The following is a 22,755-nucleotide window of genomic DNA, read 5'->3' on the forward strand; positions in this document are numbered from 1 at the left end:
CAAGCTTGGAGAGCAGCCCAACACGTGTTTCTACAATCTGCTTCTTTAGTTTTGAACTGGAGCTACAATATAATGTAGCTAACAAGTAAAAAACTAACATCGGATAATTTAACACCAAGCTGTAACCTAATCACCACACATCCGTTTTAAACTGGGTCAAGATGTTAAGTAATCCCTACTAGACTTGCTAAATGTAATTTCTGACACGGTTTGACATGATTTTATAAAACATGGACAAGAAAGTACATAGCAAGACTAAAAACAGCAGCAGCTGTGAGAGTTCTGTCCCTAAAAGGTCATTTTCACATAGAACACTAGTCTTGTGTGACCGAGCGTAGCTGCTGCTTACAGTCAGTGGAACCATTTCGATGATGGGAAGATGAAGGCCAACAGAGGTCTCTTGCTCCTGCACCCCCTTCAGACCCATCAGAGACGATGCTTTCTACGAAAAACAAACCAAAGCGTATCAGCTCGCACCAACAAAAGGTGCAGCCACATGAATATTGACTTTGGACGAAAGGGCAACACGTCGAAATACTGGACGAGAAAGAGAGAGGATGTTGAGGACGCATACTACTCGTGGAAATAGGCGTGGAAAAATAAACAGAGCGCTGCGAGACAAAGGAGCTACGAGCTGAGAGCTACCACCCCACTTCAGAGAACACGGCTCATGTGATGAGCTACCTGCAGGCCAAACAAAGAGCGCAGTAGAGGGAGGAGGCAGGAGAGGTTACTATTGGTTACAGGCAGAACTCTGTCATCGCTGTGCTGAGATGTGGAACAAGAGCTGCTGCCTCAGTCCTGCTTTATCATAGTCATCAGACACACACACACACACACACACACACACACAGTCATCAGACACACACACACACACACACACACACACACACACACAATGTAATCATACCTTACACAGAACCCAGAACCCCTCTTAAAATAGTAAGACAGATTGTCCCCACTTCTTGAATATTCTGTATAACAAGTTCATTTTCAAAGCTATACAGCTTTCTCAGTTATTATACGATCATGTACAACTCAGATCTTAGAAATGTCACCTTTACAGTTTACTACAAATCCTGTCCATGTATTTCTGTAATACAGAAGGTCCAAGTCCATACAAATGACAAAACCAATGTTAATGACATTACAAATTTAAAATACATCTAATTCTTCTACACTATATTAGGTTGTTGTTAGTGAACTCAAATTTACGTGTTTAATTGCTCTTTATGCAGCCAACACACACACAAACAGAGACAAGAGCAACAAATAAGAAAGATATTCTGTCCAATAGCTCACAGTGAAGTAACTCCTACACAGCTACTATGGTCAAGTACGCCGACCCCAGCTCCCTTAAATCATCATGTGCCCTTATATGGAGAACATGCAGCAGCTCAGCCAGCACAGGCAGTTCAGATTCAGCGAAAGTCCAGCTGCTCTGGCCAACACATGCAACATATGCTCTGATACAGCAGCACACAATAAGCCAGCGTCCCCCATAAATCCTTCACTCTCAAGCCATAAAAGCACACTTGGATGGCAGGCTGCTGACTCAGTAAGAGCAGGCCAGCAGTCAGGACTGGCTGGACAATGACCGGTGCTGCCCAGTTGTTTAGAAAAAGAGGCACTCAGACCGGAGAGGGCCTTATTTATCTGTGAGATCACTTATTGTGAATGGGCGCATCTTCAGCACCATGACCTTACAGTGGAGCACTGTCCATAAAGAGGTTTTTAATAAATGAGGCTGTTCTCTTCATTGATTTGCAACACATGTGGTGGTAATATCAGCAATCAAAACCTTCCAGATGTGGAAACCACCTTCGGACCAGAAAGAAAGAGCTGCGATATTAGCTTTCAAGAACAGTTTGGAAAAGAAAACCATCATTATTCAGGCAAAACCTGCTCCTAATACGAAGGAAGACTTAGTAACATGAAGCAGGGTGTTGATAAATATACTCGAAGGATTAGAAACCAAATCATTTCCAACTTGTGAAAAACAAATATTACAGCGGAGCCCGGGCCAGACCCACTGAGTAAAACTCAAACAGCCCGATGCAGCACAGTGGGCACAGACCAGAAAAAGGTTCTACAAGATATTGGCTTTTCCAAATCAGGACAGACTTGCTGTTTGATTCGGATTTTCCCCTGAAGTTGTCCACGTTTTGATCTCCTGAAAAAGTTGAACAGCATGTAAGGTATTGTCTGCTTTCTGTCGTTTTTGCCCCCCCTTCCCTTTCATTTGCATATCAAACAGACCCCCAGCTGTTGGGGAAGTGGATGTACGTCAGGTGGTGTGTGTTTGGAGTGGATGCATGATCACAAGAAAGACTTCATGCTCACCAAGCCGAGTTAATTTTAATTATTTTCAGCTGCATCAGGAAAACTTTTGTCGGTTTTTAATGCGGAGAAAAAAAAAAAAAACAAACGTAGAGCGAAGTTGCGAGTGTTCTCTACCAAGTCCCACCCACTTTAAATCTTAAATCTGCTCCCACACATCAGGCACGGACTCACTTCTTGAAGCGTCCGTGTTTTTTATTTATTAAATCAAACAATGTATAGTTTGAACTGTAATTGAGGTGACCACCTTCCTCGTGTTAACTTCACGGCGGTTCATCCAGCGAGAGCATCGTTCAGCATCTCCTCTCACAGAGATCACCTTAATTTAAGTCTTAAAAATGCTGAACCATGGGTACTAATAAATGCACACAGAGCTTGATTAAGGCACAGTGGGCCAGTAGCAGCATACAGACAAAACTTTGTATATTGTTAGGAAAGGCAATCGGAACAGACATCGTTTACATAGATAAATCTTAAAAGGCACAGCCCTTAATCTAAGGGATAGAGAGTGGTTGGAAAAATAACTTTGATACATAAAATATCAAATATTATACCTGGAGCTCAAGAAAACGATAAAAGCAAGAAACATGTAAGATTTTATGTAAAGTTCAGCCTTTTCCATCCATGTGCTGTGTGCCTTCGTTCTTTATGGGCTCAGTTACAGCTGGAGCCATTGTGCCAGACTCGTCAAATGTCAAGCCCACACCGCAGAACACACACACACACACACACACACACACACACACACACACACACACACACAGAGAGAGAGAAAGGTTTCTCTCAAAACAAAACCAAAAGCTTTTGCCTAGAGACCGCGACCCATCAGCCAATCAGCAAGGGTGTACGCACACCTCTCAGGCTGCGCACGAAACAATGCGGTTTTAGAGTTTGTTAAACAGCGCTTGCCCTGAGCTATGCAGCCGGGGTTACTATCAGTCAACGAACTGGAGTAAACTCTGACTGCTCTTCCATGTGCAACGCTGTTCATCCACACAAAGGAGACTTAATCACCACTCTCACAAAGTCAGAGAGACACCATAATTAGGGCAATCAGACCCTGAATATACAAGAGGAGGAAAAAACCATCTTCCTCTGAACACGAGAACATTAAACACAAGCCATTTTACAACAAAGAAGCCATTTGTGACTAAATCACCTCTGGCAAACGGGTGTGCTTTGCAACCACGCACAGCTAGAAATTAAAGCCAACACAAGAATCTGTTCTGGGTGGTTGGAAAAGAAAAACTGCCCACAACTCCCACAGAGCGCATTACTGGTTTAACCTCCACAGAGATGTAGGTTACTACAGGTCATCCAGAGCGGCTAAACCAGTGTTATGTGACAGGAGCAGGAGTGCATGTCATTGGCATGCAAATTAGCATGAACCAGAGACGACAGGGCTCCAAAAATGCCAGCCATTAGAAGACCTTGAGATGTAGATAAAGAATGAACTTAATATGGTGCAGTGAACCAAAGCGAAACCTTTTTCCACAAGGACATGCGAGATCAATTTGGATATTAATCCATAAGTGTCCAGTCAGAACCTGCTTATTTCAGCTCCTCCTTCACTGAGAAAAGCCACCACAACTTCAGAGCCAGTCGAAGCTTTTGCCACTTGTCATTTATGTAGCTTTACACAACTAAAACATCGGCCGTTTTATTTTCACAGCACTGATTCATTTTTCCAAACCCTTTTTATAATTCGATTGTTTGTTACTGTGACTAAGATGTAAGTGAGCAGTTACAAGTGACTGCCCCATGTTGTGTAGCATGGAAAAAGCAGCATGGCCTACAACACAACACTCCTTATAACTTCAGCATGAAACTGGCAGAGGTGGAAATGTAAATGCACTGATGACATTTTTAGTGACATGAAGACCGACCGACTGACCGACCGCATAGCTGAGTGCTGAAGCTAAATATACAGATCTAGGGCTAGCGCTCAACTCTGGAAATGGAGAGAGATTAATGATTAAGGCAGAGTCACCCCACTAAACAGCAGCACAGCGATGCAGCTGTACCTGACCTGCGCTGTTCTAGGACAGCATGCTCCCATTTGTTCTGGCAGCTCCAGCAGTAATCAGGCAGGCTAATGAGAGCAGATTAAAGGATTGTTGGTGACCCGGTTGCAGGGATTGAGAGTGGGGTGAGAACGAGGAGGCAGAGACGTCAGCCCGTCTTTACTCTGACTCTGAATAACACCTTGAGTCACCGCTTACAGGAACAGTTTGGTGAAAAACCACTCCTGTGCAGAGTCGCACCCCCCCATCTCCCCCTTTACTCTACCCTAAAGAAATAGCAGGGCCCAAATGCCAAAGACTTTTAGGGAAAGGGATTCCATTTTGCATTTGTTTGGAGTTTAAAATTTATTAGAGTGCTTGGAAAAGCACTATTTGTTCTCACACTTATTCCACACTTTTCTGCAATTAATACAGCCCGAACCGCTAAACGTACAAACTGCATTTCGATCGGATTGGTAGTTTTTAAGTAAATTAAGTTTAAAAATGAAAAACCTCCCATAAGAATGAATGGCAGAATATTCAGAACTTCTAAAGATTCTCGGTGACTTCACAGCAGGCCACTCGGTCTCAGACACAGCTGATCACGCAGGGAATCTGCTTTAAAGTCCTCACACTTTCACCTAGAAACTCTGTTTCAGTTTTAAATGGTAGAGAAACTTGTCCTTTCAGAAACCTCAAAATATCTCATCATTTTATCAATTAGCTTTAGAGTTATGAGCATTTGTTTGGCACTAGGCACAGAAAACTGCCCCTTTCACTCCCATGTAAATTTCTCAAAATCAGAATCTGCTTATTTCAAGATTTTCTCTGTGTTTAACTTGTCATAACTCACATTTTCTTCTCAATACACGCAACGTTATACCAAAATAATCAAGGGGTCTTCTCTCACACCATGTATCCGGTTAAGCGATAAAGTAAACATTTCCTGAGTTATGATGTTCAGAGGGTGCAAATCGGACTCAAACAAGGCTTCTCCACTAAGAGCTGCACAATAACAGTGACCGTTAATTTGGACCCACCCCTTTTCAGACACTCCTAAAGGTGTTCCTAAAGGAAATGCACATCCAGTTTTAATACAAGGTTTACTACAAATCAATAACATATTTGCATGAAATCCAAAATGCCTTAGTATTTGGCTTGTATATGTCAGCACATGAGCTTCAATGGAAAAGATGAGACAAAGATATCGGACCTTTGTCATAACTTTTTCATCCTTTTTAAGTTTACATGACCAAAAAAAAAAAAAAAAAAAAAAAAAAAAAAAAAAAGCCAGATTTTGAATGTGGTCTCAAATTTATGGACTCGCCCCCACTGAAGTCAAATCAGCCCAGCCATGTTTTGGTGTTTTTCTGATTCTCATTATGTGCTGGAGTGAACTACATGCCTTAATCCTCATACAACTGTCAGCCATGTCAACTTATTAGTACTCAACCAGACTTTGACTAGACTAGGACATACTGCCATCCAGAAATATGGACAAAAGTACATCACATAGCCAAGAAAAGATCTTTAAGCCTGAATTTTGTGGAACAAAGTTGTTTGCGGACACGTTTGCAGCAGAAACGGTGTCAAACTTGTCAAGTTAAAGAGGCTCTGTGAATGGGTGTCTGCAATTTTGTATTCAGAGCAGTATTTGTTCCCCGTTCCTAGGGGCCAGTGTTAAATTGTGGAGGAATTAATGATTAAAAACAGCAACTGTCTCCTTCATTACAAGGAAGGCTGCACATAGAGTTGGCCTCTACGGATAACCTGAATAACAGCTTCCTGACCAGAATCTTAAACATCCAAACCCAAAAACACTAGAAAACGCACCGTTAGCCAAGCTTGGCATGCACTGACCTGCAGGCTAACTGTGAAGTGATGCACATCGACCCTCTCGATGTCGCAGTTCAGCCACTAGTCGCTATTGTCTTGCACTGTATCTGAATAGCTAGTATATGCACTGTTGCAGTGCAGTACCACCTCAAACTGAAGGGCGTTAAACGGAACAGACATGCTAGCAGGCAGTACCTCACATCAAGGAACCGTGGCTCAGTTGGCACTTAATGCTAGCAAGCTAAAGCTAGCCATACAATATGGCTGGTTAGAAAAGTCTGAAAGCCTTAGTTTCATATTGCCAATTAAAATAATATGGCATAGAAATGCAGCTATACAATGACAAAGCCTTCTAACCCATTATGGAAAATGTCCATAATTCACATCAATGTTTTTGCTTCCACTGATGGGAACTCCCCTTCCACTGCCTATTACAGCCTGTAGATGCAAGGTGCAAACTATGTGCTAAATTCCAAACTTTTCCACAATTTCAGTGTTTTTCTTTACAGCTACCAGATATTATCATTACCCTAAACCCTGTATATTACAGTATGATGGCATTACTCACATTCAGTGTCGTGCACACCATGGAAGCACTATTCTGACATTAGCATTTGCCATTCTAGCTCTTTGGGCTCCCAAATGGGTCTTTGTTCAGTAGCATTGCTTTTTGCTCCTAGAATGATCCAACTCTGACACTGTCCATTTGATTTTCCAAGAAAAAAAAGTGCCAGATGTTAAGTATTTACACCAGATGAATGAAAGGCAAGGTTTAGAATATAAGCAGAGATGGGCACAATGCAGGCAATTCCATTAATAAGCCATCAATAATCAAAAGCAAGAATTACATGGAAAAACAAAACACACAAGCCAAACTAACATAAGCAGCAGGTTCGGAGATAATGAAGGGGAGGGGGACTGTTCAGACTATCCAGGAGAGGGTCCTGTGATTTTTATCTACAGTGCCGCCCTGTTATATGGCATCATGTCAAAGAGGCAAATTTATAGAGTGTAGAGATGCCTTTAGTTGTTCAGTTCCCCCAAATCCACACACACACACACCGTTACACCCTACAGACCCCACAGTGTTGGACTATCAAAACATCTCCGCTCTCATTTTTACCCAGCAGGGCCTCCAAGCTGCACTGTCTGTCCAGCAAGTAGTTTGAGAAATACTTGGCTGTCTAGCTTGTGCTTTTTTCCCCCCTCTCCTGGACTTCAGTTCTTGGCGCTGGGAGACAGATAAGACTCAGATGGAGCATGAGCAGCACTTCAGATTTCACCAGGCCAAAATAGAGCCGAGCCGATTAGAGCTTGATGGAAGAGTGATGTGGGGGACAGATAGGGAGGGAGCACAACACAGTACTCACATGAAGGGCAGTGAAGAGAGAAGTCAAACTGAATGTGTGAGCGATTATCTGTTGGGGGTGTAAGTGCATCTATGTGGTTTAACACCGGTTGTGTCAGAGGTCGGCGAGGGATGGGGCATGGTGTACATGTGAGAAAAAGCAGCAGCTTGCAAAACTGGAGTTAAAAAAAAAAAAATAATAATAATAATAATAATAATTACAAGCTACACAGAAACCAGGACTTCGCAGACCTGGTAGATCACCAAAACTGTCTCAGTCAGATAAACTCACTTAAAGCTTTGAGAGAGAGAGGAGAATCAGATCTGAAGACATCCAAAGGTGTTTGTCCATCCTTCCACTGTGAGAAGACCACTCAGTGCTACGGGTCCGAAAGGATGTGTAGCTGTTCAAAATGAACCTCACTGAGAAAAGGAGATGGACATGTCAAACGAAGAAGCTGAACAATGGACTGACCACCCCAGAGTCCAGACCTCAACAGTACTGAATGGGTTTTATTTGGATTGTGAGAATCAAAATAGAAAACCAACGTATAAGACTGAACTTATTAAAAAAAAAAAAAAAAGTTTCAATAACGACAAAGGCAGGACGCCAAGAACTAAAACCGCTGATTATATACTATATTATATACTATAATATAAACTATATTTAGCTGTTGAAGCTTTATTGAACACAGTTATCAGAAAACCTGTATCATTTTCGTGCACTGTGGAAAATGTTTCCAGTAAAAATGGTCCAAATCTCTCTGGAATAAAATCTTACATTAAAGCCAAGACTACCACTGCGAGTTAACACTACCAATTTGGAGGTTTGATCCAACAGTGACATTTATTTTTCTGCATGGGTGTGGGGAAGAGAGCAGAATTGTCATTGGAAATAAACAAAAGGTCATCTCTAATTATGATTTTTTATATATATATATATATATATATATATATATATATATATATATATATATATATATATATATATATATATATATATATATATATATATATATATATATATATATATATATATATATAAAAGTTTCTGTTTCAGGTCAGAGGCAGGGATGGAGTCTTCTTTGTGCATGTATTTGAGGTCTGGGGAAGCTATGGAGGATTCTTTTCTTTAAAGGGCTTCTCCACAAAGCAGCTTTAACGCCTCCCAGATGGCCACCGTCTTTAGGCTGCTCATTTGCAGATTTTCTCCAGCTCTGTAATTAAAAACTCAAAACCTGGACCATCACATGCATGAACAACACACCATGCCCATGGGGCTACTCCTGCTGACGCGAATGGACACAACATTAAATAATAGCTTTGGCCCTCGGCACGCAAGAAGAACGTGTGCCTAATTTTAGAAACAACAATTACTCTAATGAACACTGTGATGGCATTCAGTCCGTATAGTGTCTTACGGAGCCCGCTGTGAGCCTTATGTAACCACATCACCAGCTTTCTGATGCCTCTGCTTAGACTAGCTTATCTTATGTAACAGAGCAAAGAGAAAAAGTGAAAGGGGGAGGGGGGGGGGGGGGGGGTGTGGGGCAGGGGAGATAAAGGAAAAACAGGAGAGAAAGAGGCCTCCCCAGGACAGCAGCCTTAGCTTCACGGTGTGGCATGTGAACTCTATAACACAATCTGATTCAGGCATGTTCTGTCCCAGAGCAAAGCCTAAACAAGATCGGACATGATTCCTTTCTCCACTCTTCTTCAGGGTCATGGGTTAACGCCAGTCATTGTGATTGATTTAGCCATAATCAACCTTTATTTAAACTCTGAATACACTGAGAGAGACCCTCATTTACAGTGTAGCTGAGTAATACAGAAATTAATAAGTTATTTATTTAATAAATAATAAAACAAAAACACAACCATGAACACTGGCTGCATCCAAAAATCACTACCATACTAAATACTACGTCAAGTACACCATGATTAGTACTGGGTGCACTGTACAGCGCATACACAGTATAGCAATGTGTGGTTTTGGACACCATCACTATCTGAACGGCCATGGTTATTGTAAAATACAGGCTTCATGTTGGCCAAATTACGAACAGCATGGCAGAAATAATGGCTATAGCTACAATCATTACCTAGAAAAACTAATAAGCGAGCTATAGTAAAAGTTGGCTAGCTACAATCATTAGCAAAAAGAAGCAACAGCAACCTAGCTACAATAAATAATAGCTGCCTACACTGAATAGAAGAAATAGCAGGTTAGTTGCAATGAAGGCTAGGAACATGCAAGCTAGCTACAATAGCTAGCGGCAACACAGAAAAAACAGCAGCAAGCTAGCTACAATAATTAGTCTAGTGGACATTACGGCACTCAACTTTTGTTGGAGAAATGCCGGACAACGCAAAGGACCAAAAGAAAGTTCCAAATGGTATTTTAGCTACATTTATCTTTAATTTGGTGTTGCTCAAGTCACAACTTGCATCCATGCTACGCCAACCCAACCCATTACAGGCCACGTGATGCCTCAGCTTTTTTAATTATTGTGTGTGTGTGTGTGTGTGTGTGTGTGTGTGTGTGTGTGTGTGTGTGTGTGTGTGGAAAAATAGTTTGTTGGGCAAAGAAGACATAGCCGTAAGGATCTCTTGGACTGGGGATTTCACTGCAAAAATAACCATTTCTTCAGACCATCACAGCTTCCATGGTATACCGGAGGACATAGCCAGAACTCGAGTCTCCGTGGACCGTTTTACCCAGCAGAAAGCCCAAGAGAAAACAAACAAGGGAAACAAAAGTGAGGCTGCAGGGCCGGCACTCTAGCGGGTCAAGAAGCAACCATTTAAACGACCGCTTCCCAGCATTTTCCTCACAAATACCAGATCCATAACAAACAATTGACAAAATGAGGTTACAATCTGCAGATAACAAATGCCTTCGTAACTGCAGTACTGCAATAATTAAAGAGACCTGGCTGCAGCCCACCATACCGGATTCGGCTATCAAGTTAACATGCTACACGGCTCATCGCTGTGACAGAGATTCTGGTAAGAGCAGAGGAGGTTTATGCATTTACACAAACAGCTGGTGTAAAGATGCAAAGACAGTAAACAACCACTGTTCCCCAAATTTGGAATATTTAACCGTCAAATGTAGGCCTGTATATTTGCCTTGCGAGTTCAGCGTCGTCATGGTAACAGCCATAAATGTACCACCCGATGCTAATGCTAACCGGGCTCTGGGCGAGCTGCATAACGCAATAAGCAACCAACAGAACTCCCATCCCGATGCAGTGCACATTGTAGCGGGGGATTTCAACCATGCAGAATTAAAACCGTATTTCCAAAATTTGAACAGCACACCAAGTGTGCAACTAGGGGTGGAAACACACTGGACAACGTTTATAGTAACATCAAGGCTGTATCATCAACAAGGCCTTTACCACACCTGGGACTGTCGGATCATATACCCATGCTGTTAGTTCCTGCATGCACACCCCGCAGGAAGAGAATTCCACCAGCCATAAAGACTATAAGAACTTGGCCAGAGGGGGCATTGCATCAGCTGCAGGACTGTTGAGAGTACAGATTGGAATGTTTTTGTAAACCAGGATCTGGAGGTATACACCACAACTGTGCTGTCCTACATCAACCTCTGCCTTGGAAATGTGACCATGGACAAAACACTACAGGTATATTCCAACCAGAAACCCTGGGTGACTAAAGAAGTGCATGTCCTGTTGAGGCGACATGACCTCACTTTCAGGTCTGGTGATGGTACCAGTATGGTGCTGCCAGAGCGGAGATGGAGAGGGATCAGGAAAGTCAAGATGCAGTACAAAAAGATTGAAAACCATTTCAGGTCCAACAACACGAGGCAAGTGTGGGAGTCCAGCATCTCACCCACTACAAGCCCAGCAACACCACAATGGCTGAAGGTGTTGGAGTTGAACCACTTCTTCACATGGTTTGTGGTGGAAAGTTCAGAGATTGCAGCAGCCAAACCACCCAGCTGCAGCAGCTCCAGCCTCAGTGTAGGAACACAAGGTGAGGTGCACACGAAGAACAGTGAACCCTAGGAAGGCAGGACCAGCTGGGGTTTTCACCAAGATTTTAAATGCATCACTTTCTCAGTCCTTCATACCACCATGTCTGAAGTCAGCCATAATCACTCAACACCGGATCTCCACAGGGCTGCGTGCGGAGTCCACTACTCTATACCCTGTACAACATTACAGTTAAGTCCACAGATGACACCACCCTAATTGGACTTGCATCTGATGGTGATGAAACAGCATACCAGGGGCAGGTCCAAAGTCTAGTGGGTTGATGTTCAGACAACAGCTTGATCAACACCTCCAAGACTAAAGAACTCATCGTAGACTTCAGGAGGAGGAAGTCCGATTTGCAGACAATCTGGATAAATGAGGAGTGTGTGGAAAGGGTATCTACTTTCGAGTTCCTGGGGGTGCACATGGACACAGTTCCAACACCTCAGCGGTCGTGAAGAGGCCACAGCAACGTCTCCACTTCCTAAGGATCCTCAGGAGGCTCAATCTTAAGAAGGAACTGCTGACCGTTTTCTGCTGCTGCTCTGTGGAGAGTGTGCTGCCTTATTGTATCTCTATGTGGTTCTCCAGTTGCACCACAAAGGGTCATTAACACTTTTTTTGGGCAGTCATTGGACATCCCCTACCATCCCTTAAGGAACTCTAGAGCAACCGCTGTCTCAGAAGGGCAGACAGGATTAAAAAGACAGCACACACCCAGGGTACCGAATGTTTGAATTGATGCCATGTGGCAGACGTTACAGACAAATGAAAACAAGGACAAACAGACTAAGACAGTTTTTACAACAGGGCCACAGCTCTGTTAAATATGAACATGTGACTGATCAGGTTTTGGTGCAATGTCATACTATGCAATTAACAGTTCATTTCAATGGGACAGTGCAATTTATAACTGGGAAAATTCAAAGTTTGATGGGTCATGCGCAATCTTTTTTTGTGTTTTCGTTTTGTTGAGTGCAAGTTCGTATTTAAATTTTAATCTTATTTTATTTCTCTCTTTCTGCTTTTTCTTTGCACCGCGAGCGGGGGTTTGTCCTTCAGTTTCGTTGTGCAAGTGTATGAGTACAATGTGTAATGACAAAGATCATTCATTCACATCTAATCGACGTCGACAGCTATACATGAAATCAAAACAGAGCTCAAAGCTCATTCATACCCTGAAGACTCAAACAGTAGAGAAGAGCAGCAAAAAAGGAACATGAAAACACCAGATACCACCAGCTTAATGTGAACATCCTATCGACCTAAAAACATACTCTGTGTGAGCTCTATGCAGCTTCCGGGTGTTTACGATTGTATATGCACGCCATTTGATGCAATGCACCCAAGCCTGAGATAAATGTAGGGCAAAGGTGACAGCACAAAGAGGGTTAGAATGTGAGCATAGACTCATCTCTCTCTCACACACACACACACACCACACATGCGCGCGCACACGCATGTCAACACACACGCTGGCTCTGTGGCCTTGCCAGTGGGAGAACAAAGAAGTTCTCACTGGGTTTTTCACTCGTGCCTTCCAGTCAGAAATGAGTCAGGAATGCCAGGCTGAAAACAGAGGCAGCCATCTGCATTCTGAAACGCTCACTCTTCCTCTCAGCGCACTGTCGCCACACGCTTTCCGCTCACCGCGGGGCACAAAGACGCAGGCAAACTGGCACCGGCTGCCTCCATGGCCTCTAACTGTGAGGCTGAGTATGTGTATGAAAGCCCAAAATGAGTTTTCCTAGGCGATATAATCCATGCATGAAGAGCGCATCTATTCTGCTGTTGAACTTCTCCTTTAAAGGTCACAGTTTAGACAGAAAACCCAAAAAAGTTACACAATATCCCACCCCCACCAAAGCACAATTTATCTGCCAGGTGGTCTGAAGCTTGCTTATTTAGTTTTGCACTGGACCTATGCTAATGTAGGCAACAAGCAATTCCACAGATTTTTCCAAATTTGATATAATTTGATGCAAATCAATGATATTTTCAGAGCGGTTTGATGTGAAATACTTCAGAACTATTCACAGTGGTGGTCATAGGAACCAGACGTCTGAAGAGTTTAATGCATCTAAAAGCCCTCAAACAAAATGGGTATGAATACACTGCCTGATACACTGTTATGATAACTCAACTTTGGCCTAAAACAATTTTTATAATCGATTCATAGCCAAGGAGGTACATGCACGACGTTGTAAGGCAAATAAATGACCAAGAAAAACATTTTACATCAAGTCAGTGGGAGTGACTCCTCCTCAAATGACTCCTTTATGCAGAAATTGACAAAGAAAAAAAAAAAAAAAAAGAAAATCCACTGGAGATCCCTTTGAAGTTATTTGAAATAGACTTTGATTTTATTATATTTAAATACATGCCAATATAACTGATCTCAGTACATTCAAATATATGCATATACACTCACACGTCAGAAATTTGTAAACACATTTCCTTTGCATATAAGCTAGAGGCCAGTACTTTAGCCATTTTAGCTCCACAGTTCCAGATGAAAACTAAACAAGCTTTTATCCAAACATCTCTTGGCTCATCTGCTATATTTGGGGTAAAGAAGGAAACCATATAAGTTTTATTTTCCACCACACTATTACTTTAAGCTTTGAGGCCCCGTTTTTCCCCCCAGTATGCGTGCATGATGGTTAGGGGCGAGACCCTCTCCAAGAGGGCCATCATTTCAAATCGCTCATCTCAAATTATCCTCACATGCAGCCCCTGTGTTTTCTGTGCCCAGTTATTTCACTCTGGCCTCCACCCAGACTCCTGTCCTTTCTGGCTTAAGTGATATTACATCTGGCTGTGAGGGTGGAGAAACCTCTTAATCAGCCTGATGGCCATCTGTTCATGACCCACACTGATGTCCCAGAGGTAAGAGAAGGACCAAAAAGTCATCCAACAAGGCCTGCAAACTCAAACGTCCAGTAATATGTCCACAAATACACAAGAACTGCGTTTAGACTGAGGGGAAACCCATGAAGCAAGCATGCCGGAGGGGAAAAACCATGAGAGTTGGAGGAACTGAGCTAAAAGTCAGAAAGTGGACATGCCTGGAGAGCACGAACCACCAGACAACAAATCACCCCCCCCAGGTCAAACACCACAATAGAGGAGCTTCCACACGCTGATAAGAGCTGTAGGAAGGCCGTTTGCTGACGGGGTTGTAGCCTTGGAGATACAGGCATTAAACTGATATGTCTGTAATATAAAACATCACTGGTGTTCTCACTACCTTGGGAACAGCAAGAAACTACAAATATGGCTATATTTCATCATATTGCCAAAGGGACATTCCACCAATTTTTTTACATAATTAACTGGTCAAGATCTAAAGATATTCAGCATGGTTGGACGCAAACTGTTCCGTTCTAGATAAACTTGCTGAGAGACCTGTTCACGGCAGCGGTGGCAGTAACCAGATGTCGGATGAAGTTTAATGCTTCTCAATCTTAACATTGAGTTGTATTAAAAAACACTGCCTGAGACATTGTTTAAAGTAGTTTTAAGAAGGTTTTGGCCTTAAATATTGTCTTTTAATGGTGGAGAGATACAGGCAGAATAACGCGAGGCAAAATGTTACCCAAAGAAAATGCATTATTTACACTATTCTATCAACATTACAAGTGAAAACTTGTGTAGGGTCCCTGGTGGTTTTGGATAGTAAACAAAATGCCTGTTTGTTTGTTTGTAGATATGACAACTCCTGGTAAAAGTTGGTACGTTTCTCTAAAATGGACCATTTCATGTCAAACCAAAGCATACTGCATGACAACCACAGAATTATGCAGAAATTCATCATACACCTTCACATTTAATCCTTTGAACACAAAACAAAATTCAGATTCTAAAAGCCTCATTAAGGCCCATGCAGAAGGAGTCAGACTTAGCAGACCAGGGGGACCTTATTTATATCATCAAAGACTGAGAGAATCTGGCGCTGAGAAAGAAAGTCTTGTCCAGGCACGTGTCCCCCACCCTCTCAGCTGGAGACCCAGAAACTACAGGGAACAACCAGCAGACACAAAGGGGATCTGTTACGTGACACGTGTCAGAACATTTCCACCAAATTATAATTATCTTCATCCACTTTGTGCAGAAGCTTTGAAACTCCAGGTCAACGGGAAAGCGTCTGACTGGAGAATTAAGGGGACTTACTGGGTTTGATCTGCTGATAAACTTTGTGAGCTGTTAAGGGACAGTTTAGAGTGGCATTTGTTTTTAAACCTTGCCCAGTTATTCTTCCTTTTTTTTTTTTAAGAAAGGGGAAATAAGTACAAAAGGCTGGTTCATGTGTGGTCCATTCTCCTTTTTCAGTTTTGGGATTTCACTTGAAACAAGCATCCCATTTTGCCCAAATGAACAAAACGGTTGTTCTGAAAGTGCCAAAAAGCAGGAAAAACGACAAGCAACAAAAATACATATCTACTCAAACAAACGCTGCAGATGGGGAACAGGCCTGGCTTTGCCTCAGGGGTGAGACTGTAGCAGGGATCAAATATCCAGCTGCCTCCAGGGCCCCATGTGCCGCACAATGACCTAGAGTTACCCTGAGGGAGCGGGGTTACTATAGGACGTTCCACTGTCCCGGAAAGCAAAATAATAAAACAAACTTCACAGGCTCGACTGGGTGCCGCAGCGCTTTTCACAGCACCCCCCCGCCTCCGTCTCATGACTTCTGCTGATGCATATCTGAAGTAGCTCTTAAGGAGACATCGCTGCGCATGAATTTTTAATACACAACACAACCCAGATTTTTTTTTCTTAAGCCGTAGCCTAGAATGAGCCAGCTACAAAAGAATAAGGCATGCGTTCTGCATTAGCTAGTTAGTGTGGGGTAGAGTAAATGTAGAGTTTCCTATCAGTCTCAACCGCTGTCACACACACATGTACTTCCCCATTTCTGAAAGCTGCCAATTACTCACCCACAAGCTCACCCATCCTTCCTGCTCCGTTGTAAAGAGCAGAATTTACAGCAACAGCGCATGTACCCAAGTGCACCTTCATTTGCTCACACACACACACGAACAAAGGTTTCCCTCTCTGTACTGGCTTACCTGGTTTGCTCTTGCAGTATTAGATGAGGTTCCACAAAGAACTTGACCCTCAGTCGGAGCCTGCATGGTGTCAGATTGTCCATCTGCTGTGAGATTCTGTTCCTCAGGTTCAGCCACAGGTTCTCGCCTTTACTGCCGGAGAACTGCAGGCCAAAGTAGTCCACCTCTATGATGCCCAACCGCCTACATACCTGCAGATAGAGCAGATTCTGTCAATGTAAAGACTGTAGAGAGTGCGCTTCTATGATGATCCGAAATAGGCCCGACAAGCAAGAATGCTACATCGTGAACGTGGCACGCTGACCAGGGATGAAATGGCTCACAAGTGAGGTCAAATACTGGACAGCTCTGAAGAAACTTTCCCTCATTTACATCCAAATTTCTTCAGAGTTCACAGTGGTGGTGATGGGGAAACGGACAGCTAAAGAGCTTTAGGTGTCTAAAACGGGTGCGCAACTCCGGTCCTGAAGGGCAAGTGTCCAGCGCAGTTTGGAGGTTGCCCCCAAAAAGCCACCCACTTTATCTGCCAATTAACAAATGAGTGTAATCAGGTGTGTTGGAGCAGGTAACTCAAACTGTGCTGGACAATCCTTCAGGACCCTTAGTTGTGCACCCCTGCTCTAAAAGCCCTCTCAGAGGAAGCGTCCATGTGAAATGGTTACAAATACGCAGCCCAAAGGCTGAGACATTGTTTTACAATACTTCCTTCTTCTGTAAAAAGGTACCATTTTGGAAGTGTACGTTTTGGTCAGACAGCAGCGATGGGTTATAGCCAGCAAAACTCCTGGTTCTGATCACCAACACTGAAGAACTCAGCAAGTTTCTACACAGTGAACCACTTCACATCAAACCACTGCAAGTGATAAACATTGAACTACACAGAAATGAAAAAAATCCCCTTTAATTTATTCCCAGTGATTTAAACAGCTTCAATATTTTCCTAAAACTATGAAAACACCAAACAAACAAAAAACCCTAAACCTCAGTTTCAAAGTGACTTAAAGATCAACAAAAGTGCTCTACATAGTGCTTGGAATACATTATGCCAACCTTGCTGATTGGCTAATCTGTTAATTGAAAGAAAAGGGTATTCATTGGATTAATCAGGTCAGTTATCTGGCTGATTGTATACAACATATTGGAGTGTTTGTCCATGAGCCACGCATTTCTGACTAGTTGACAGGATGTACTCAGACTCAGCATCATGTTACAGCGAAAACTGATGAAACAGCCCAGATGAACTATAGTAACCCCGGCCATGCCGCCAACAGCCCAGGCAGTAACAAACAATACGCGAGCAACCAATACATGAAAAACTCAGCCAGGAGTTCATTTACACTGAAAAACTGCAGCATTAAATTAGCTTTTAAAGTCCAACAGCCAGGCTTCTGCCTAAATAGACCTAAACCTGACCCAAACTATGAATGTATGGCTAATTTAGTTGTTGGAAGTCTAAAAGGTCTCGAAGGTTCTCTGAAAACATTCATCAGAGCACTCAGCGGCGAGGCTTAAACTGGCTTCTCATTCAGATTTGCCATTTCACCTTAAATGGTGGAAGCCAACTTCAGCCTCAATTCTTCTCTTTCGGTTTGTCAGCAAGAAACACAACCAGCCTAACATGGCAGTGAAGGGGTGGATTGAAAATATATCCTTGAGTCATCATTAATAAAAGGTCTGCAGCAATCATTGATTTAGAAACTATTAAAATAGAGTATATAGAGTCATCCTAACCAAGGCCGGCAGCCTTAGGTAGGAAAGTTAGGTCTAATGCTTCTGGGCGAGAGGTGTTTGTGCCAGAAGGCCTTGAGAGATAAGCGAACATCTCCAAGTAAAGAAATACACTGTTCACTAAAAGCAAGCTAGCTTTTAGTGAGGAGACAGATAAGCAGCGAGCAGGAACGGGTCGTAACTCTTAAATAATTAAAAAAGGCCCATTATGGAGAAAAAAATGGTCCTCGTCAGACAAAACATAGGTGTCAAAAAGTAAATATACTGATAGCCAATGGGAACCCTAGGATGGTCAGAGAGGAGGAGTGAAGAGAGTGCCCATGGAGGAGCACTGACCATATTCGAAAAACATTATAAAATATAAAATGTGGTGAATTTTTTGCATGTATGACTGGTCACCTGAAACTTAATAAACAAAGAGGGCCTTCTCCTTCCTCAACAGAACCGTCGGCTGGAGTTTTCTTTAACCTCCTGCAAGAAGGCTTTTTAATCTTTTTGACTGTATTCTCTTTTCTGCTTTTTGCAGGAATCCTTTGATTTTAATGACCCTTTTTTGCATTAAAGAACAGAATAAATTAGCACTAAAACTTAACTTAGAATTAATTGATAAGCAACACGCGTTTCATCCACATCGTCCGGGACTCGGGGTCGGAAGGCGAGGCGCTCCGAGTCCCGACAGCAGCCTGACCGCGCTGCCGATACCCTCACGTTACAACGCGCTACAAGCCCGGACTCACTCACCTTATTCAGACAGTCCTCTCCATTCGCCTTCGCGTCCACTTCCACCTCCATGACCACCGAGTCCGGCCGCGTTACATGGCAGAGCATTTTGGAGCGTTGTTTTTCTCTTTGGTCTACCGGTCCTGCAGTAGAAGAAAAAAAAACCCCTAAAAAAGACCTCGCTTGCCTTCCTCTCTTTCTCTATCGCTGTCTTTCTCTCGCTACAGCCTACATCAAGCCCTCTCTCACTTCCCAAAGCCCTCTCACTTCTCTGTCTCTCTCTTTCTGTTTCTCCCTCGTTCCCAGCTGTATATGAATGAATTGGCGTGGAAGCTCCGCCCACTTTCAGCCCGACCAATGACACCGACTCAGCGCTAGGTAATGTTTTTACCACCCGTATTCGGGCATGGCCCGCCTCATCTGCTGTGATTGGCTAGTTGAACAGAATCTCCAACGTTGTGATTGGTTGTCAGCTAATTTCATCTGAATGAAAACAATTAGCTCATGATTAGCCAATCCTAGCGCAAGGGGCGGGGCTTGACGGAAAACGGGTGGTACGACTCGTTGAGATAAACCCTTGCGCCTCACTGGCGCCCCTCAGCGTCCGTGCAGAACTGCCCCAGTCGGCTCTTGAGGCCTATTTTGGCTGCCCACTTCATGGGAAACACCTGTACGTCATCTCACTGGCCACTTTGGGAGATCTAAAGAAATCTGTTACGCACAGCTTGTCAGTCAACCATTCCACCAAATTCAGTTACTGACCACAGGACTGCTGTTGACCAGAGTTTATGCGGATGCTGGACTACATACAACACTATAATAATGTTATTCACACCCATGACTACATCTGATTTGACCTCCAATGATTTTTAAATGCCATTTTCCGCTCGTTTGTATCATCAAATACCAAGAACAGCTTTCATCACTGATTTAAAAAAGGCATATTTTGGTCAAATTATAGTTGTTCAATGCAAATACACAATAGCTAAATTATATTGACTCAAAGTTAATATTAGCATTTTGCAATGTCCAGCAATATTTGTTGCATCTATTATTTGCTTTCATAACAGCTTGAATTATTTCTGCAGGAGAGGCCAGATTATTTCAGCATTTATTTAAAATGGCAGAGTACTATTAGATTTTTTCCCTTTTTTCCGTTTTAGAGTCAATCTGTTCAAACTAATGTTACATACAGATCGCATTTAAAAGATAGTGTGAACAGGCAAGCAAACAGGCTTTGCACCATGGTCATGGAGTTTTTTTGGATAACTGGCCAAGAGACTTTTCATTGCCATGGAAGACTGACTGCATCATGGTGGAGGAGTTTGACTGGGCCATGGACTGAGAGTCTATACATTGCAGTGGAGGAGTTTGACTAGGCCACAGGCTAAGATATTACATTAAGGTGGAGGAGTTTGACTGGGCCACAGGCTAAGATATTACATTAAGGTGGAGGAGTTTGACTGGGCCACAGGCTAAGATATTACATTAAGGTGGAGGAGTTTGACTGGGCCACAGGCTAAGATATTACATTAAGGTGGAGGAGTTTGACTGGGCTGTGGGCTGAGATAATACATTAAGGTGGAGGAGTTTGACTGGGCTGTGGGCTGAGATACTACATTAAGGCGGAGGAGTTTGACTGGGCCACAGGCTAAGATATTACATTAAGGTGGAGGAGTTTGACTGGGCTGTGGGCTGAGATACTACATTAAGGTGGAGGAGTTTGACTGGGCTGTGGGCTGAGATACTACATTAAGGTGGAGGAGTTTGACTGGGCTGTGGGCTGAGATACTACATTAAGGCGGAGGAGTTTGACTGGGCCTCAGGCTGAGATATTACATTAAGGTGGAAGAGTCTGACTGGGCCACAGGCTGAGATACTACATTAAGGCGGGGGAGTTTGACTGGGCTGTGGGCTGATAGTCTGTACATTATGGTGACGGAGTGCATAAAGCCATATTTAAGTATGTTCTCTGTAGAGCATGCGTTTACTTGTTTTCACTTCGAAACTAAACATGCAATTTAACTGAGGATGTTCAAACATTCGCAAAAGACTGCACATGTGTTTTGAGTCAACAAGTTTCTTTCTGTTCTTTTCTAAGTAGAGGAAAATAGACTGAAATGAATATGGTAATCCATCATATATTACAGATGCAGCAGGTTGCAAAACACTGGAGCATTCCGTTCATGTCTAATGAGTGTTTTTCCAAAAAAGGATTTCTCAAACAGCAGGTTTTCAGGTTTTCTGGAATAACAAGTATCAGCTGTTCAGCTGAATCAAATCTTGCATTAACTTCTTATGAAATGAAAACAAGTCTTGGTAGTGGAATTCAGAGTTTTGGATCCCATTGCAGGCAGAACATCAAAACAGGCCCAGTATTAAAGTTTTGGATTCGGCCTAGCTAAATTAGTTTGACAAAGCCATGGGCTCGTCTCCTGCCAGAGGACAGCACAAAGAGACAGTGTTCTTCCAGGCTGGAGTTTACTGTTCTCATATCTAATACATATCCACTCCTCAACAGAGTGCGTGCTGTTGACAGTGTGTCAGCAGTCAAGGTCAGACGTTACACAGACAGCTCCCGAAATAAGAAACAGAATCAGCTATTCAGAGAGCCGAGCGCTGAAACGCACTTACTGTCTGTTTAAGTCATTTATACAGTTTCCCTCTTATTGCAAATGTAGTCAATCAGCCAGGACATGCTTGGCGCCTGAAGCTTGCTCCTTAGTTTTACACTGGAGCTATTTGTTAGCTGCTGTGGCTAATAAATAATGGAAACTTGTACTCCGCTAATTAGCACAATACAAACTGCAAGACTAAATCATCACATGCTTGGCTTGAACTGCAGTGAGCTGTTCAGTAATCTCATATAGATTTGCTTGAGTGGTTTTTAATGATGTAAAAAAAAATGGACCAAAGTTTGTTACATGGCTAAAAAAAGTAGTAGCAACTTCCTTGAACCATGAACTTTATTTGTATTTTTAACCATGTTCAGACAAAGAGAATTCCACTGATGCGCGTGATTAACATAGTAAAGTCGTTCAGAGAGGTTTGGTGTGAAATGTTCCATTCTAGAGGAGCATACTGAGTTGCTATTGTTTACAGTGGTGGTGATAGGAACCAGACGTCCACCCCTCTAAAAGCTCCCTCACAGAAAGTATTACAGGAAATGGTTATGAATGCACTGACTGATGCTTTATGACTGTTTTGAGACTTGTGGCCTAAAGCTTATTTTTAACTCCTTTGTTACAGTTATATTTCCACGGTTTTGGAGAGCCCTCACTTAGACTATGCATTTTTACTTCAAGAACATTGATGGAATGTATCTTGGATGTAAATGTGTATGATTAAACATTTCAACATTTATAAGCTTTTGCATTGCATTTACATGCTGTTTTTTTTATTGTAGCAGTTGTACAGGATTGTTCGTCTTACTGTAACATCTTTCTATCAATCTTTACCTACACATATAGATTGGCATCCTGCATGTATATATATATATATATACACACACACACACTCACCGGACACTTAATTAGGAACACTATTGTATTGCTAGTAAAAGGTTGGACCCCCTTTTGCCCTCAGAACTGCTTTAATTCTTCATGGCAGACGTTCAACAAGGTGTTGGAAACGTTCCTCAGAGATTTTGGTTGGTTATTTGAGTTCCTGTTGCCTTTCTATCATCTGGAACCAGTCTG

General features: G+C 42.6%; 1 protein-coding gene across 1 annotated transcript in view; it reads right to left on the reverse strand.

Moving 5' to 3' along the window:
* The window catches only part of mylipa (myosin regulatory light chain interacting protein a), a 37,878-nt gene extending 18,532 nt beyond the window's left edge, over positions 1-19,346 (reverse strand). Inside the window, exons 1-2 of the mRNA XM_017711399.2 lie at positions 19,079-19,346; positions 16,610-16,800 (exon numbers count right to left, since the gene is read on the reverse strand). Coding sequence (XP_017566888.1) covers positions 16,610-16,800; positions 19,079-19,165 — 278 coding nt within the window. The 5' untranslated portion in view covers positions 19,166-19,346. The remainder of the gene's footprint in view (positions 1-16,609; positions 16,801-19,078) is intronic.
* Between the last annotated feature and the right edge of the window lie 3,409 nt (positions 19,347-22,755).

This window comes from Pygocentrus nattereri, chromosome 27 (genome assembly GCF_015220715.1).
Source record: "Pygocentrus nattereri isolate fPygNat1 chromosome 27, fPygNat1.pri, whole genome shotgun sequence".
NCBI classification, from domain to species: Eukaryota; Metazoa; Chordata; class Actinopteri; order Characiformes; family Serrasalmidae; genus Pygocentrus; species Pygocentrus nattereri.